General features: G+C 38.8%; 1 protein-coding gene across 1 annotated transcript; it reads right to left on the reverse strand.

The window, feature by feature from the left end:
• Nucleotides 1-825: 825 nt before the first annotated feature.
• Nucleotides 826-11042, reverse strand: fgf10b (fibroblast growth factor 10b). The gene is made up of 3 exons (XM_028032986.1): nucleotides 9982-11042; nucleotides 2626-2729; nucleotides 826-1617 (listed from the first exon to the last, which is right to left on the reverse strand). The coding sequence occupies exons 1-3, from the start codon at nucleotides 10439-10441 to the stop codon at nucleotides 1426-1428; spliced, it is 756 nt and encodes a 251-aa protein (XP_027888787.1). The 5' UTR covers nucleotides 10442-11042; the 3' UTR covers nucleotides 826-1425.
• Nucleotides 11043-19041: the final 7999 nt, after the last annotated feature.

Genomic DNA, 19041 nt, shown 5'->3' on the forward strand with positions numbered 1-19041 from the left:
TACTGTATCTTTGCGTTCGCCAAAAATTAAGAGAAGAAATTTAGATAGGTGTTTTCGTTCTAGTTGTTGTTCTAGTCAGGAACCAACGAGGAGTTTCAGAAGGAAGATGTTGCGTCTGTCTGTCCTTCTTCCATGTCTCTGTCTTCCTCTTCCACTCCTCCTCTGTTTTTTTTAACTGTCTGTTCAGAGATAGATGCTCTAAAAGGCAGGATAAGAGAACATGAGGCCCGGAAGCCTGTGGTGTTAATGTTCCCCGCACAGTCTTTTCATCTGCCATCAAGACAGCTGTCATTGATTAGTGTGTTTGTAAATGATTGCTGAGGGAAGTGGGCGGTCAGACGCAGGTCATATCTCTTTTTTTTCCCTCACACACTCAGATGTTCCTCCTTACACCTCCTTTGCAGAGAGGATCTGGCTAAGCGTGACAAAGCTGATTTTATTTTTTATTTTATTATTATAAAATGTAGTTGATTTCTGTCTGTTCCACAATCAGGAATTGTTGCTACAGGAATGGGATGACATTAGGAAATGATGTCAATATCTACAGGTCACACCAGGGAAGTTTCCTCTCCACAATTTTGTTGTGGTTTGTTTCCCTGTTTGTTTGGGAACTAATCATCAGCAGAATGGTTCCCACATGGAGGATCTGGCCGAGCATTAATGACTGCTATTTGTCCCTCCCTACCTCAGAGTAAGCCAGATAAGAATGAGACCTACCCTGACCTGAACGCTTGCCAGCGTTTCTCAGGACATGTGCTGATACTTTGCTTTATTTCTGCAGCTTTCTGTGCCCTTTGTGTGAGAAGGAACAAACATCCACACTGCTGCAGAGAAGAATAGTAGTTTTATTTTCACATGATAGAGAGACCCTATAAAAAGTAGAACGCAGAGGATTGCTGGTGTTCCTTCCAGTTAAATATCTCACAAAAATAAATAAATCAATAAAATTCAGCCAAAAACTCAGTGGTTAAGTATCAAACAATTATTTTAAATGTGCTTTAATTCTTAATATTTCATGCTGTCATGATAATCTGATTTTTACCTTTGCCATTTTCTGCCAGACCTTTTTCCCTGCCTCTCTGGAGAAGTTGGATTATAAATACCATATTTCGATACATCTAGCTTGGATAGTATCTTCTCTGTTGATCACAGACTTCAGCTTCAAACTGTTTGGCACAGTAAAAAAATAAAGATGACCCCTGCTTTTGGTGCCACTCAAAACTTAGATTAACATCTCTCACCTAAAGGAAATAAGCAATCTCAACCTAATCAGAGTTCACTTCGTTTAACAGTGTTAGTGCCTTTTTCTTTTCCCAAATGAGAGATTTTTCAATGCATGTCTTTAATTCATGGCTGTCTGGTATTTAAAACCTCTCATGTCCAGTGCTCTGTGTATCTGTTTCCACTCCAGGTGGGCTCCTTGGTTCACACCATCATTGGAAGGAAGTGGGTTGCTGTTTTCTTCCTCCGGGTTTTCATTCCCCTCAGCGGCTTCCCGTGGACGTTCAGCCCCACGAACATCTGCCGCTTCTTGTTCTTCCACTCAGCCGATGCATAGGTGTTGTAGCCGTTCTCCTCGATGCGCTCCTTCAGCTTGCAGTCGACACCAAACTCTCTCTGCAAAATCAGAAGCATGTTTGTGTCAGACGAGGTGAAAAATGGGTCATTTTCCAGCGCAGATCAATTTTTGTTATAAAACACTCCTTAAGCTCTGAAGTGCATTCCTGTGAGATTATTGTGAGTGTGTAGAAAAGTCAAACTCCTTAAACAGTAAACCACACATTTTAACTTATTTTAGCAATTTAGAACAATTCAAGCAGAAAATGCACCTAATCGTGATGAACGGCACAAACTATGGACATTAACCATCTGCATTTTCACAAACACTAAGTTTGTTATTATGTTGGTCAAACATGTCAATAACTTAAAATCTACAGTACATTATAAACTCCTCAGTACAGTAAATTGTCCTCAAATAGCTAAATTATGACATCACCAAATTTGTATAACTAGCTAAGTAAGATTTAGGTTTAAAGGAATATTTTATTTTCACCAGCATGCCATTTCGGTTGTTTCTGAGTGACACTGGAATTATCTACAAAATCTCCCATTGTAACATGGACATTGATCAACTAAGAAACCAGGAGCAAACTCAAGTTTCTTGTGTGCTAAAAATTTTTTAAATTCTATGAATTTTAGTTTTTGTTTGAATTGTTTTAAATGGTTAAAAGCAGCTGAGATAAAGAGTCAATATGGTGGATAACATCATGCTGTGAATCATTTAATTTTCTACAAGCTCGCAGCAATCTTGCAATTTTCTACTAGAGGTAAGAGAACTATTGTTGACAATACCTTCACAGGATCTCACTTGAAAATATCCACACACCCCCACCCCGCCCCCCTCTGCTGGATTTTCATGCTTTGCCCTATTCTGCATTTTGTCTTTGGAGAAGCTGTGTAATTGCATAGCTCTCCTGCAGGTCTGCATGTGTCCACAGGCCTGATTGTGGATTTGATCCAACTGGCATGGAGGTAAAGATCAGGTTGCCTGCGATAAAAACCGAACAATCTAACACTATCTGTCTCTGTGGAGCATTCAGATTGACCTCTGACTTGGATACTAACCGCTCCGTACAGCTCTCCTTTCCTGCTGATGGCCAGATAGTAGTTGCTGTTCAGCCCTTTAATGGCCACCACTCCCACTTCCACTGATGTGATTTCCAAAATACCTAAGAAATACAAAAAAAAAAGATTACATCATTATATGGTGATTATCAAAATAAACAAACAATCCCTTTGCATGCACCATGACTTCATAAAGAATCTCTGGATTGCTGGAACATTTACAAGCCGACGTCAAATTCAGATCTGCACATCCCATATACTTATATTTTTTTCCACACACTTCTTTAGTGTGTTGCTAATGCTTGAAAGAAAAAAATACAGAGAAATCCATTGTAAGTAGTCTCAATTACAAGCATTTGGATGACTTGAATGTGATTTGAGGTTTTGCAGCATCTAGATAATCTTTAAAAAATGTCAAGCTTCTTCATTTGTACTCTGAGACTTTAACACAACTGGTTTTCAGACTTTACTAGCAAATAACCATAAAACAATTAAATAAGTGGGGAAATAAATATGTAGAATCTTTGCCAATAAGACAAATATGTTTAATAATGAAAACAATTTTATTTTATACATTACTTATTAATTAATTTTGATTAATTTTTTGTCCTCACCCCAACCCAAAACTGAAAGATTTTTTTTTTTCATTTAATTGTGTAACCTTTGGATATCCATAAACTAGCAAGGTGACAATGAATTTCATTAATTGTATAGCAACAATGGTTTTTGTGACCCTCATGTTAGTCACTTCTACAGTGACTTCCCATTATTTCTTTAAATGGATAGATAAAATAAAATCATGACATAAAGGTATACATTTTCTGTAAACTGCGTTAGAGTAAAATTATGTAATAACAATATTTAGATTGTGACAGTTGCAAGAAGATTGTGTAGATAAGATTATTCTGTGTTCTGCTTGTGTCCAGTGAACAATCATTTCAACAACAAGTTTTAATTAGTACTGAAATAAAAAAAAGAAAAATTATTTTAAAAAATAATTTAAAAAAACTAGGAAATTTTCTATTTGAAAACTTGGGAGCAGATTTAAAAATCTGCTTACTGTTGAAAAACATGATTTCAGAAACAAGAGTGTTTTAGATTTATATTCTGTACAATTCAATCTTGGCAGCACCCTGTTGTCGTCTGGGCCCAGAGCAGCAGTGTTTGCTTACACCTGGAGTTGACTCTGACTCGTCTTTTATGCTGCCTGTGTTTATCCATTAATTTATTCACATCTTTTTTAGTAAATAAGTGCTATTAAGATTTTGGAGTACCACCTCGGGCAGCCCAAATACCAGCAGATTTACTTGTTTCAGCACCATGGTTCTGAATGACTAGCAACCTTCAAAGTGCAGTACATTTACATGTGGGAATATGTGGGAGTTCTTTTTAAGGTTACAATTATTCCTGAGCACATTTATCATTTTGGTGATATTATAAAGTTAGTTTACAGCCTACACCTGCATAACAGATTCCAGCTGCACAGGTCATTTTGTTGGAAAATTAATAGGTAGATTCCACAGAGAATCTCTGGCTGTTTATGCTCTGTTTGGTATTTAGGCTACACAAATAATTTGGGTTTCTCATAGGCTGGCAGAGGGGTTAATTTATACCTGGGATAACAAGCGTGTGTTTTTCCTGCAGACAGCCATGATTATTTGTGTGGTCTCAGTATCAGAGGTCAGAGAGATATAACTTCCTAATGTGTCCTCTGACCACAGAGCCCACTTGTCTCGTGTTTTGCTCTTGGTGTGTGTTTGTGAGAGAGTCCTGCTGGTTCCCATGACATGTTTGATTTCTTGCCGCCCTCCCTGACTTCCTTTCCCCACTTCCTGTGAGCTGTCGTTATTTTATCTCGATAAGCATCCATGTGTAGGCACACACAGACACACGCCCACACACGCACACACACACACAGACAGAGACCGGCGTGGGGGCGTGAACTCCGGAGAGTCAATGACATCCTTTGATCAGATTTGCAGTCCCGTCTGTGTCTGATGACTGTTTGTGTGGCGCTCTGGTCCACTGTCGCTCCCACTCTCCTCTGCCTGAGGTCTCCAGCCGTGTACATGAGTGGACAGTGGAGAATCCAGGTGTACCACCACCCCCTCCAAAAGAACAAATACCCCTCTTAAATATACAGCAACTTCCCTCCTTGTCCGTGAGGTCTTGGCTGTATCAGTTTCTAGTTCAAACGGTGGCACCTAGGGGCTGTGAGGTCTGAAGCCGCAAGGTGGTGGTGGGGACTGTGACACAACGGCCATTGAAGATCTGAGTGGAACTGGTTTTCTGTAAGGGATCGGATGTCAGGTATGGAGTGAGGATGTAAGACAATCTATGGCAGTCTCTGGCTGCTCTGTAAACATGGGAGGGATGAAAGGAAGGAGAACAGAGGAGGACAGAGGAGCCATGACAGTGAGACTGGGGGTGGAGTGAGGATTAGAAAGGCTGTAATGATCACTGATCAAAGTCAGCCACCGGAGGCAGGGGCGAGACAGGTTGTATATACACACATGCACGCGTGCTAAAGTGCACACATTCATGCATGCACACACACACACTCAACATGCGCACACATAAGTAAATGTAACAGGTGAATGTGCTTTTCTACAAATGTTGGAGGAAAATAAATAATAACTACCATTTTTAAGAGGCTATCTAGAAGGAAATTTATATATTGTGGCTTTTGTTTTCCCTTTGAATATTGTATGCATTTCCTGTTTGGAATTACAGCACCTAATTACATGCTGGTTGTGAAACAGATTAAGCCAGTAGGAACTGAAGGTGGGCCTTTTTTCCACAGTTGTATGCCAAAAACAAAATTGTTGCACTTAGCAGCTTGTAGCATTTTGTTGTTTTTATTTTCACCCAAAGGCTGCTTTCACATTGTTTCTTATCTTGCCAAGTATGTAAAAGTCAGCTTTCAGGGGGAAAATGTACAATTTGCAACTGTGTCAGAAAAAGAAACTAGGTTGCCATGATAAAAAAAAACTACCAGTGTGTTGTTGTCTAATCTAACCAGACAGAGAAGAAAGTTAAATATTATATATATATATGGAGCCAAATGGTCATTATTAGTTGAAAGACAGAATTCAGACTTCCATCAGTTGTAGCATCTCAAAGTACTCATCATGCTGACGTGAGTGAAACTACATCAGCACAAATGTGGACGTTTGCATAGCACAAAATGATATTGGGTAAATAGAAAATGTCCTGTACTTGTACTTTGCTTCCAAAGTGCTTTACACTACTTTCATTCACACATTCACAAGTATTATAACTACTAAGTTGCTACACTGTAGCCAAAGATGCCCTGGGGCAGTCTGACAGAAGTGAGACTGCGATGCAGTTGAGACACTGGGCCCTCTGACCACCACCAGCAGGCAGGGCAGTGAAGTAGCTTGTCCAAGGACACAATGACTAAGACATATGAAGCCGGGCTACAAACCAGCAACTCAGCAATTACAGGATGAACTCCTATTCCTGTTCCCCTGCTACCTCCAGATATCATTCTTGTATTATAGCATCATTGCTGTGAAATTAGAGTGAGCATTTGTGTAAATCTTCTAGCAGTGGTGCATATGAAAGGTAATTTATATTATATCTAAGTTGTAACACTCATACCACAATTTTCTTACAGGTTTTACATGCTCTTGACCATCTATATTTGTTCTACTGTTAAAGAAACGTGGGACCACATCTTTGAGTTATACAGGGAAAAACAGCCCTTCCTGCGGTCACAGTATAATATTTGGAGAATATTGAAAGATACAAACATTTCTCATGTTTCTTTTCAAGTGATCTTTTGCTTCTTTATCTTAAACATGAAAATAAATTCAAAATAATTTTTTTTTGCTCATCTAAATATGACCACAAAATAGAAAAATTGTCCATTTCTACAATTATTTTTTTCCTGACCTGTTTATGATGAGAAAATCCATTTAACAAAACCTGGGCAGACCGAGCAAACAGTTGATAATGGCCATACTTGAGACCCCATATGACAGGTTTTATGTCTTTTTCAGACACCCAGTAGACCACTGTCTTTATTTGCTTTGATTAAAAAAAGATCAATGTGCATGCAGCACATTTAACTAGAAAACGACACACACACGCACACACGCACACACAAACACACTTCATGAGCTATGTCACAAAGTGCGCTGAACACATGGCCTTCATCCCATGCATACACTAACACTCAATCTTGACAGACTCCCCCTCTCACACCATCAAGGATAATGAGCTAAACCGTTTCACCACCAGGCGTTAGACTGGGTCTTATTTGGCAATCTTTCACTCATCACTTAAACTTACTAGTTGCCTATAAATATAAAAAAAAGTCAGCTGTGAATCATAGATATTTTAATTAAGCACTCAGACCATGGAGATAGCTACTTAGCTGACTTCAGGACTTTCTCTGCCTCCCATTCTCACTGTCTCTGTAACCTCTGCACAGGCCCCTGGCGGGCTGGAAAGCCATGTGGGACAGTTTTACACTGGCATCCCCATAAATCTGTGGGAGGCTGGATACTGGCTCTGTAACACAGAGAGACCCGGGTCTCTGCAGAGTGAACTGCAATGCTTGAAACCAAATATCTTCACATCCAATGCACCATTTAAAATAGACCAAATAAACCAAATGTATCATTTTGTAAGCAGAATAGGAAGGAAAATCCTGCTCGTCACGTCAAGAGACCATGAGGGGTCCTTTACAAAAGACGCCATTTCTGGGATCATGCCTAGCCCCAGGGGCCAGAAAAAGAAGACTGAAGCTGCTGTTGTGTAGTATTCTTTACCATGTGAACCTGATAGTTCACATGCTAAATAATCCACACACAGTGTCCCTAGACCCCCTTAGGACACAGCTTGTTCATGGCACCACCATTGATACTGAAGATGCACACCTTTGATGTGGCTACAATGACGTTCAGTCAGCTTATTCATGAACTTGTACCTCTAGAGGATCTCCCTTTCACCTCCCACCCTGGTGTTCATCACTGCGAAGACTAAATGACTTTTCAAAAAAAAAAAAAAAGGAAAACAAACTGATTTAGTAAAAATAAAGACAAAGAAGCAAATCACCCTCCAAACAAACATAAGGTAAATTTGCAAAAAATACTGAGTCAGACTTCCTTGGACCACTCCAGTTTTACGACTTAAAAGAAACTGTTAACAAAGGTAGCAGTAAAGGCATCACTTCAATAAAGTTTCTTCTGTCATGACCTTGTCCAAACAAACATCTCCCCTGACATTCTGCTTCCCCCATGCTACTTCCCTTTAGTCACTTTGATTGAATGTGTGGTCAGGCTCTTCCAAGAGGAGAAGTAAAGCTTCTTATATACACTGACTATGCGACTGGAAGACTGGGAAAATGAAGAACACATTTGAACCTGTGCATGTGTCATGTAAAGTTTTTCGCAGATGACAAGCTGTTGAATCCACACCTTATTAAAACAACATTTCATTATTGCTGAGTTATGTTTGAATGTAAAATAATTAACATGTTTTCCAATTCAAAACTGCGATTTCTATTCTATTTATCGCTGGTCTTTAGGGTTCAGATCAGAGTTTGATTTAGCATTTTGTACAAATATTTTGGGATCTGAATAGATAATTCTAAATATTTTAAGCTTCATTTAAAAAATTTCACAGAAAAGCAAAGTTTTATGAAAGCCAATTTTTAGTTTCTTCTGAGGCTAAGAAAGCCAATTTAGAGAGCCATCAAGTCCTGTCTTTCAAATATTTATGCATTTTATGATGCATTTTAATGGCTTAAATGGTCATGTGTATTGGGATCAGGAGTGTGAAATTCACAGAGTTCTGCATTTAACAGGACAGGGCTGTTTATTTTTGCTACAGTGTCATATTTTTTTCCAGTGTTCAAGATCAAATGGCCATCTGGGAATGAAATGTCAATGAGCTATAAGTAAATAGTCAGATAAATATTACCTGAATTATTCTGAAAATATATCATCGCATCAGTTTCACTTTCAGTTTCAAGCATTTGGCATCCCAAGATGAGTGAATCTCCAATCCCACCCACAAAGCACTTGCATAGTGTAACAAGAGATTGAGAGTAGCTATATTTAAGAAGTAAATACTGTCAAAGTGGTGCCTATGTGTGGTACACGTGACAGCTGTCCTAAACATTATGTCTCAAAAAAAATCTAAGCCAGCCTAATAATTTGCTACTGAATTGCAAAGAAGATAACAATAGTGTGAAAGAGGGACAGAAGTATATGTAAAGATTTGTATCTGCAAGTTTTTTGATGTTTCTATGGCAATTTACTTTACATGATTCCTTCATTGCAGTGCTTACGCTCTCATCATAGTTCTGTCATGAATCATTGATATGTCAAATTCAAAGATTTTTGGTCTTCACTGTAATTGCTGTTTGACATTGGTTGATCTGCCTTGGCTGGTTGATTACACCATTGGCATATTCAAATTTTCAAAGGCACTCTTGACATCTTATCTACCAAAAAAATCATCAGATTTGTTCAGCTGACTAGTTTAAAAAACTGGTTTTGCCCTTTTTCTTTGCCCATTATCTTACTTTTGTATCCATTAATTGACATTTCATCAATTCCTTCTACCACTATGTACGTTCCATAGACATAAATGAAAAAATTGAGAGCATGCATCAATATCTTCTATCTTCTACTTTATGATCATACACCCATGGGGAACATGTGGGTGCCTGATAGGCGCACACACACGAAGCTCGATGGGAATGCAGGGTTACAAATGAGAATGCTGCTTTACTGACAGATCCAGTGAAACAAACAACGTGTAATCACTTCTAAAGACACGTTTCTTAGAGTGGAAAAAGTCAAACAATTGTCCCAAATGTGACTGAGAATGTGCAATTTACTCCAACCTGTGCTCACAGAACAGCAATGTGAGTGAGAGACAACAGAAAGAGAAAAAGAAAAGGAGCCTAAAATATCAATGAGCCTGACATTCGTGTGCCCCCCCTTGCACCAGCCCTGTTCCTCTGTGGCTCTTATCAATGCTGTTTACCCTGGGTTATGAAGACCGCTTGATAATGGCCCAGTTATCTGCTCTTGCTCCTTTTTAAGCCAACTGAGAGCTACCATCATTGTGCTGAGTGTTTGGACAGGAGAGATATCAGTGAGATGTCTGGTTTAAAACAAAAGGACAACTCAAATTGAAAATTCTCCTGTCAAACCAGCAGTCTGGGAAAATAGGTTTTATTTATCATAGCCAGGTAGTTTCATATTCTTTAAAACTCAGTCCTGAATTAATAGTTTGTAGATGATGAGGTCCCCATCTTCAGAATTGGCTCCCCTGCTCTGATTTTATCTTTACATATTAAGAGGTTTTACTTACTGAGTGGGTCATCCTTGCTCTTGGTTCCATTGACTTGTCCATTCCTATCGATCCTCAGGAAAAACTTCTGGAAAGAGAACAACTTTCTCCTACGTATGTCCCCTTGAAGGTGATTGTAGCTGCGCACATGCCTCCCCTGCGGTCCTCCAGCCTGGCCAGGCGGGCCCCTGGTGGCTCTAGGTCTAGAGATTAATTTGCTCTCTGAAATGTTCAGTGGAACCCCAGATGTTTCCTGGTCGGAGAACCTCAGTCTGTCTCTGCGGTTCTGACGGCACGCAACTTCAGGAACGCACAGGGAGAAAGCCAGGAGAGCAATCAACACAGAGAAAGTCAGGGAGGAAAGCAGTCCTGATGACCTTGATCGGAAGCTGGTCCCGGAGCCAGAGTAAACCCCCAAGCCGGCCCAGGAGCAGAACGAGGCAAATGCAGCCTTACTCTCTCCAGCAGCCCATCTGATCATGGTAGTGTGCTGTGAGGAGGACTAGAGGCAGCCTTAGAGCCTGGGACATGCTGCTGGGGGTGAGGAGAAACTACGAGGGCAGGGAGGGGAGCCCTCCACACTCCAGACTGGCTGAGGTGATCGCACTGCAGTGTCCAAACTTTTCACCACCTGCATAAAGTTTTAGGATATCCAGCTGAATTAAATTTTAATGTTGAAAACCCGAGAAACACACCCAGGTCTGTGCGTTAAAAGTCGATATTTCCAAACTGAAAATGAAAAACTGATTATTGCAAAAAAAAAAAAAAAACAGTCATAGATTTCAGAAACAAACCAGGGTTATCCTTGTGGTCAGCAGTTCTTGCTTAAATTGATATCCTGAGTTGATCCAGAGAGATCATTGAATTTCCAGGCACTTCATAGTTGGAGAGAAAAACCTTAATATCCTGGTAAAATGCTTGCCAAATCTTACAACAATGTCCCCCCAAAATAAAAATGGGTTCTCTCACATATACCTAAGTAGATGAATCTTGATTTGTCCTCAGGAGTTTTGTTCAGCAAACACTGGACTCAGGACCTAAACATCCAGCTGCATGTCAGACAATCCATCTGTTCTCTTCGGTTGTCCTGCTCCTTTTGTTTTTTTCCTCTCATCTCACTTCCTCTCCTCTTCCCAATGACTCCACCTTCATGCAAAAAACGTCTGGGGAGGTCCTGGGGTTGATCCCAGTCGTTCTTGCCCTTTCCTTGATTTCACAAATTCATTACCTGCAGAGTGACACCAAAATAAATAATAGTGTGTTCTGTGAAGGTTACTCAATCCATCCTTCTGAAATTCAACTTCCCTCTAACATATGGGAGCAAGCACTGCTCTGTGTGTGTTTGTGTGTGGGAATCCCTTCCAAACAAAAGTAACATATGAGAGTAGGTGAGAGGTGATGACAGGCTTTATCTTTGTTGATGGTCCTGGGCAGGAAGAAGCAGCCTGATAGCACTGGTTCTGTTCCTACAGATGCTGATTGTGATGATGATTGCTTTATTGATTAAATTAATTAGTGCTTTATACTGTGTGTTATAGCAAAAATGCCCCCTTGGCCATATTTATCTCTCTGCATGTAATGTTGAAGCCTAGATCCTGCTGCATTGCAGCCCCGCAATAAGAAAAGTATTTTTGTCTACAGAATATTCTGACTCTTCTTTTCAGTATCAAGTTAGATACTTAAGATCTTTCATTTCTTTTTACCACAAATTCAACAAGATGTTTGAGACTTTCATCTGAGATTTCAATAACAGAATTGCATAGTTGTTGCAGATTTGTCTGCTTCACATCTTCTGTCCCACACCATCCAAAAGGTGTCAGAGGCTGAGATCTGGTATAGACTCTGCTATAGACTGAGAATTCTGGACGCTAATGGAGTACAAGAAACTCCCTTTCATATTTAAGGAATCGGTTTGAGATAATTTGAGCTTCATCCTACTGGACCTAGCCATCAGAAAGAGGGTACACTGTGGTCATGAAGCAATAGACATGCTCAGTAGCAATAGTTTGGCTGGTTGAGGTCCAAAGGATCCCAAGAATGGGTGCAATGGTATGGCATTGCACCACCAACAGCTGTGAATACCAGGTTGCATATTTCCATATTTTGCATGTTGTTTGAAGCCTGAGTGAAATCAAATCTCATCAGACCAGGAAACATTTTTGTAATCTTTAACAATCTAATTTGTTGAGGTTGTGAAAATTGTAGCCTCAGTTTCCTGTACTTAACTGACAGGAGTGGCAGCCAGGGTGGTCCTCTGCTCCTCTAGCCCATCTGCCTCATTGTTCAAGGTTTTGTGAGTTCAAAAATGTTATAACAAGTGATAATCTGAGCTAATCTTGCTATTCTAACAACAAGACCTAGTCTACATTTTTTCCCCTTGACTTCTGACATCCACAAAGCATTTTCATCCACACATCTGCAATTAACTGCACATTTTCTTTTTCTTAAATCATCTGCTGCAAACCTGAAGGATGGTTGTGTATGAAATTCAGCAGGGATGTTCACAGAGAACTCCACACATCGAAATGAGCCTGGCACCACCCACAAGGGGGCATTAAGGGACATTATAGTTTCAAATTTATTATCCTTGAAGGAATTACAAGAATGTTAATAGTTTTTTGGTTTAGGAAATATTCACTTAGCATTGCTTCTAAATTTTGTATGTGAATATAAAAAAAAAAACAATATAAAAATTTAAATACCTTTTTTCAGTTTCAGTGGTTTAAAGATTGATGAATTTTTCCTGCTTGGGTTCATCCCTTGTATAAGTGAAGGAAAATTCACAACTTTGAGTACAGATGGAGTTAGTAAACCTTAACTGACCGGAGATGGAAGACAAGTTGGTGCTTTCGTTTTTGCCTGAATCAACCATTCTGATTCCATAATTTTAAGCTCACACCGCAATAAAAAAAGTACATTTTAAAATAAATCTCATATTTTGATAGATGTTCTCTTTTACGCTTTTGTACACATTTCTTTGTCTTGTGGTGAAAGATTTATGTGGAACATCTACTTCAATTGTTTTTGTTTTTTGTATCTGGCACATCTGTGGTTTTATGGTTGAGTGTGAAGGGGATAAGTATTACAAATTGAAATTGACCCATTAAGATGTGATAATCTCAACAAGTGTCCGTCCTCTTCTATCTCTGTAGATAAAAATCATATTAAGTTACCATTGTTGCTTCCAGTCTGGATAGCTGCATTATCTCTACCATCTTGCAACGGCCTCTCTTTTTCCCTTTGAGGCTTTATCACCGTGTGTTATCTCTCCTGAAATGCTGTAATGCAATGAGGCTATCCAGTTTCAATCACCAGACCTCTGCCTTCCTCTGTGACTCAGGTGTCTGAGTGGCTGTCAGCCAATGAGAGTCGCTGAAAAATTTAGTCCTCAAGGGAAGGCAGGCACAGGATGGACAATTTTATTGCAGCCTAAACGACAATATATTTGGAAACTGTAAAAGATATTAGTGACATTTCTAAGAATCCATCCAATAAATCTTACACTGTCAGTTTTATGTGCTTTCATTAATCATTCATTATAAAATACATTAAATACATTGCTTTCCTTGAGCCCCTGTTTTAGTACTTTGTCAACAATCTGCAGCCAGAGAAAAAGACTTCCTAAATCTCAATGGGATTTTAACTGGGGACCCAAACAAAACAAATGCTATCAGCACTTCCTTTGCAGTGTCCCTTCTCTCCGTGATAACCTGCAGAAAGCACAGAGGTGGAAATAGCTTCATCTGTATTGATTAGTGGTGTAAATTTTGCACAATTTTGAATTATTCTGTAAAGATTTTGATTCATATTCATATTAGTCTGCAGAATTCTGTGATCTTTTGTTTAAAAATCCTAAAATTGTGATTTCTCTTGTATTTTGTTTACTTATCTGTGAAAATATTTTTGATTAAATATGTCACACAGTTGGGGAACCTTTTGAATTCAGGTTTAATTTTACTGCTGTGCTCGCAAAAAAATTGCTTTTAGCTGGTAGGACAGAAGCACACAGATTCTTTACTGGTTTGAGAAACAGAATAGTCTAAAACTGTCCAGATACACCTTCAAGTCTTTTAAGTTCTTTTCTCTTTGAGGCAGTGAGGTCCTCAGAGGATTGGAGACTTGAAATGATGCTGACAGACACACAAGATTTGCAAGACTTGTTCAGAGGCCAGGGAGCAAATTCTTTGCAAACCTGAACACGCCTATTGTCTTTTTCTTTTTCCAAATGCAATATAAGTGAGATTTGCAGAAGCTGGTTCTGAACTCATCTCCATCCTTGCTCACAGCTTTAGCATTTAGCGTATCTTTATACATCTATCCCTCGGAATTGCGTTCCAAAGTTCAGGACAAGAAACAAGAGAGCAAAACAAATATATCCCTGATCCTTCCCCGGAGGCTGCTGCTTTGGCAACAATCTCGCACAATTCCAAAAAACAAAAAACATGGTCACAAAAACATAGCTGTGAAATACTGGAAATTTCCACAGTTGCAGCTGAAAAAAATAAAAACCATAAAGGAAAACTGGTTTTACTTATATTTCCTTCTTAATTTTCTTGAAACACTATCCCTTTTTTATTAAGTCGCATTCAAATATTTGTTACCTATCCAAATGATCATCTGGTGACCAGACTGCATCTGAGACACCAAATAGTCTGTCCAGGTAGCAAAAACATTTAAACCACTGAAAATAAGGGAAAAATGAGGATAAATTAGATTTTTACTGTGAAAATGCCACCTACTGAACTAAAAATGGAAAAGTGGCTACTGTACCATCTTTTGTTTGTTTTTGTATTGCTTTTATTTAATTGACAAAAAATCTTTTAATAATGTAATTAAGTGATGTGCAGACAACTATAAAAATACAGGCAGCATTGTTAGTAAATAAACAAGACTAAAATATTCTAAGCACTAAAAACTGTTGAGACATGTTAATAATATTACAAGAATACATTTTCTGTGCTTTCAGACAATGTTGAAAGCACCCCATAATTTGTTGTGTTTCAGCTGCAATGCTAAATGGTACTTTGGGAGATTACATTTGATTTAATCCAAAAGAACCACGTAATTTTGACAATAAAAGAGTGTGTTTTGGACAGCTTTTAGAAATTAAAATCTTAAACATGAGGAATGCATCTGTCTTCAGCCTTGACATTTCAAAATAAGGTCAAAGTTATTTTGACCTTATAACTTTGCCAACCTAAAGCCAAGTTAGGTTATAAAACATTAAAATTTGGTGAAAATCTCTGAGAACTATTTAATGCATCATCTGAAAACTGTAAGTGTGATCTATCAGAAATATTACCATCCCTTAGCCATTCACCTAAAGCAACAGACTGTGCAAGGTGGGCAGAGAAACAGCCAAGTTGTCCCTTGTAACTCCAGATGAGCTGCAGAGACCCATAGCTTTTAGTCATGCACGCTCTAAGTATAGCCTTAATGAATGAGTGGCAACAAGGGATCCATTGTTGTAAAAAAAAGTCATTAGAAGTAACATTTGCAGTTTGCCCCAAAGCCATGGAGGGAATCAGCAAACATCTGGACGAAAGGGCTCTGGTCAAATCAGACCAAAATGTGACTTTGAGGCAACATGCAAAATTATATGGAAACCTAACACTGCATATCACTCTGAACACACAATTCAGTAAAACATGGTGGGTAGACTGATGGAGGTAAACACTAAACAAGCCTGGAAGAAAGCCTGCAAAAGAGTTTTGCAAAGGGACATTTCAGTGGAACAGTGACAAAATGTTCAGGTAATGCTACATATTAAAGTCCATGTATCATTTTGATTTTGCTGAACAATTATGAACTATAACATCTGTCACACAACGTACAAGAGAAACACACTGAAGGTTGTGGCTTTAGCATGACATAATTTGACTAATTCCTGGAAGATGAGTACTTTAGTTCACATGTTCAGTTTTAGTGATGGACAGACGGACAGACAGATCCTGTATACGTGTAACATTTTGAGTCTATAGCAATTGTATCAGATTTTTTGAACTAAAACAGTTTTGTTTAAAAAAAAGTCGACTGTTCCTTCTGCCTAATGTGCCACATCATGCTAGCAATTTAAACTGTGCAGATTCACCTTACTTAGCTTTGTCATGTGTCTCTGATTTTACTTGGCCTCGTTCTGAGTATATTGGCCTCTCTCCTTTGGTACACTATCATTAGGCAGATGTTATGCACAGAGGAAAGCACCTCACTCTGGGATACTTAAGCTCAAATCCATATGTGGTCTACGAGGGAATCAAACGCAAAACCCGACAAACAACTAAGCTGACCTATGGGAACCATGTGTGTGTCTTTGTGAATTCCCTGGGGCCCTTGTGTGTACTGGGTCAGAGGAGGCTTTAATAACGAAGCAGCCCTGGTACAGGGATGCCAGTCTGCCCGCCTCAGGACACAAAACCTGATGGAGTCCAGATGAGAGCCACCAGACCAGCCTAGTTGCTCCAAAGTACAGCCAACTGGTGCACGGATGGCGTTCCACTCTCATTTGATCTGTTTGTTGAGCCAATCTGCGTCAATACTGGGATCTCCAAGGTAAAGCCAAATAAATTTAATAATCTTTAAAATGTTCAGAGACAACTACAAAAATTGTTACAACATGTGCTAACGCAGCAACTTGCAAACATACATCTAGTTAACACTGGCGGCCTTGTTTTCCTCCTGGTCATCGAACCTAAATATTTAATGTGTTCTTGGCTGTTGCATCCTTAGTGTCTGGTAACCTAAAAGATGAGGTTGCTGCATCCTGCTTTATGGTGATCAGTCAACTCTTAGTCATGTTATCTTCCCCATCCTGAAAAGGCCCTTACATCATCCCTCTCTGCAGAGTCTCAGTTTCAGGAACACAGGAATTTACTTACAGATCAAACACTGGATCAACAGTGGTGCTCAACACAATATGAGGTGATATTTTCTGACCAAACTTGTTTCTTACTCAGTGAGCACTGATAGAAATCCTGCATTGTTTGTAATCAAACTGTTTGGTTTACAAATTGTTAAAAAAAATAAAAAAAATAAACTGATTGTCATATTTTTAATCCCTCTGGATTAACCAAAAGCAGATGGCAAGCAACCTGCCAAGAAAAATTATCACTAAAATGGTATAAATAATTTTAATAATTGTATACTGAACCGTCTATGTATGTATTTAAAAAAAAACATTGTTTTGTGATACTTCTAAAAATTTGCAATTTTAATTTGGAGAAATTAAAATTTTGGAGTGATCAATCAATTAGTATTGATCACTAATCAATACATAGTGACCTAAAGACATTTACTAATTATTTTTTAAAACTTTACATCAAGTTTTAGTTGCAAAAATATTTAAATTTTTGATACTGCTTCTTCCAGACATCTGCAATTTGCTCTGACACTTTGGATATTAACCTCAGGGCCAACTCCTGACTGGTCACTCATTCTTACTGTATTGTTGTTTGTAGTTGGACACAACAGAAAATCTTGCTGGGGTGAAGATATGGTAAATTTTATGGTAATGGATGTAAAGTTTCACTGTATTGATACTTAAGACGAAGTGCTCCACAATGCTTGGAAAGGCACCAAATTACTGAAGGATTTTTGGGCAAAGCTGCTGGTGGAGGTTGGAGGATGGACCCAGGATCCTTTGAGTTTGGCATGACATAAGACTTGTGGTAGCATTTAGCATTTCTTTTCCAGACATTCCTTTTTCCAGATGGCCAAAACAGACGGAAGGAGGCTTCAATGGAGAAAATAATGTTAGCCCAGTACTCTGTAGTCTAATCCTGGTATTTAATAAAGAATATCCATCTGTCTTTGATGTTAATCTTGCAGAGAAGTGGCTTCTTTGCTGCTCTAGGTTATGCCAGGTCACCATGCCATAGTCTCTGCTCAATTGTCAGTGGAGAACACTCATAGTTGCCCTCTTCCATTACACAGATAGCTCTCTGTGTATCTAGAAATTCCTTCATTTTTCTTTTAGATGTAAAAATACAGTCTGTATTGGTCAACATGCATTGTTTTTCTTTTACTGGTCAAAGTCCTGAGAAAACAAAACAAATGAAATCCATCAAAGTTGTACTTGACAAGTCAGGTTTTAAAGACAATTGGAAATCAATACTAGAGAGGAAGAGCAAGATTGCAACATTTGTCACTCTTTACAGCAACCTAAGATTAATGCTAATTGCATCGATAAGTGGGAAAGTCGACACCTAGGAAAATTATGCACTCTGCTTTACTATTCATTGTTCAAAGCTTTAAAGGGGCAGTATACAGGAGATGTTTTTAGAAAATCTACAACTAATAAAATACACATTTATGCGGCATAATCAAAAAAACACAACAACTTGGCTTCAGAGTGCTGAAGTTGTGCTGCCCCAGCTTTTAAGAGTAATTTTATGACCATTCGGGGCTTTGTAGAGAACAAGCTCACAGTTGTTTATAAAACAGCTCAAATATGGCTTTTCAAGTCAAGTAAATTTGAGTGAAAAGAGCAATTTTTATTCGTCATTCAGAGTACTTGGTTAATGAAACACAAAGATGTGGGCATGGGTCATGCAGCTGGGTGGCATTTGCTTCATCATGACAACATGCAGACACATCCTGCACACACACACCATTGACTTTTAAGACAAGACGCTCCCCTTTGACCCAGTATCGTGTTTCTCCTTCCATTAGTGCTGACTAACTCTTGGTCTCTGGCTTGAATGACAGCAGCACGGAGCACGGAGCAGGGCAAGATTCTTTCGTGTCAAGTTATCTGGCACAGACGAGCCCAGGAAAATCTGGGCCGGCTGAACACGATCCCTGAAACAGAGCTGCTGATTCAGGTGTTACACATGCATCAGCAGCATGCCGGCACTCTGAGGCAACAATGACTTTAAAGATGCAAAACAAATAAATACATTAATGCAAATAAAAATCACAAAGCAAACATCTACAATGGAAATGATGAGGCAGATTCGTTAAGTGGATATTTTTATGATTATACCCCGGTGGCTACATTGGTCAAAATATAAACAGCATATTATGTAAAACATATTTAAATGAAAAAAAAATGAAATCAGTAAAAGGAGAACACAACTAATAAAA

Source organism: Xiphophorus couchianus, chromosome 12 (genome assembly GCF_001444195.1).
Source record: "Xiphophorus couchianus chromosome 12, X_couchianus-1.0, whole genome shotgun sequence".
Taxonomy (NCBI): Eukaryota; Metazoa; Chordata; class Actinopteri; order Cyprinodontiformes; family Poeciliidae; genus Xiphophorus; species Xiphophorus couchianus.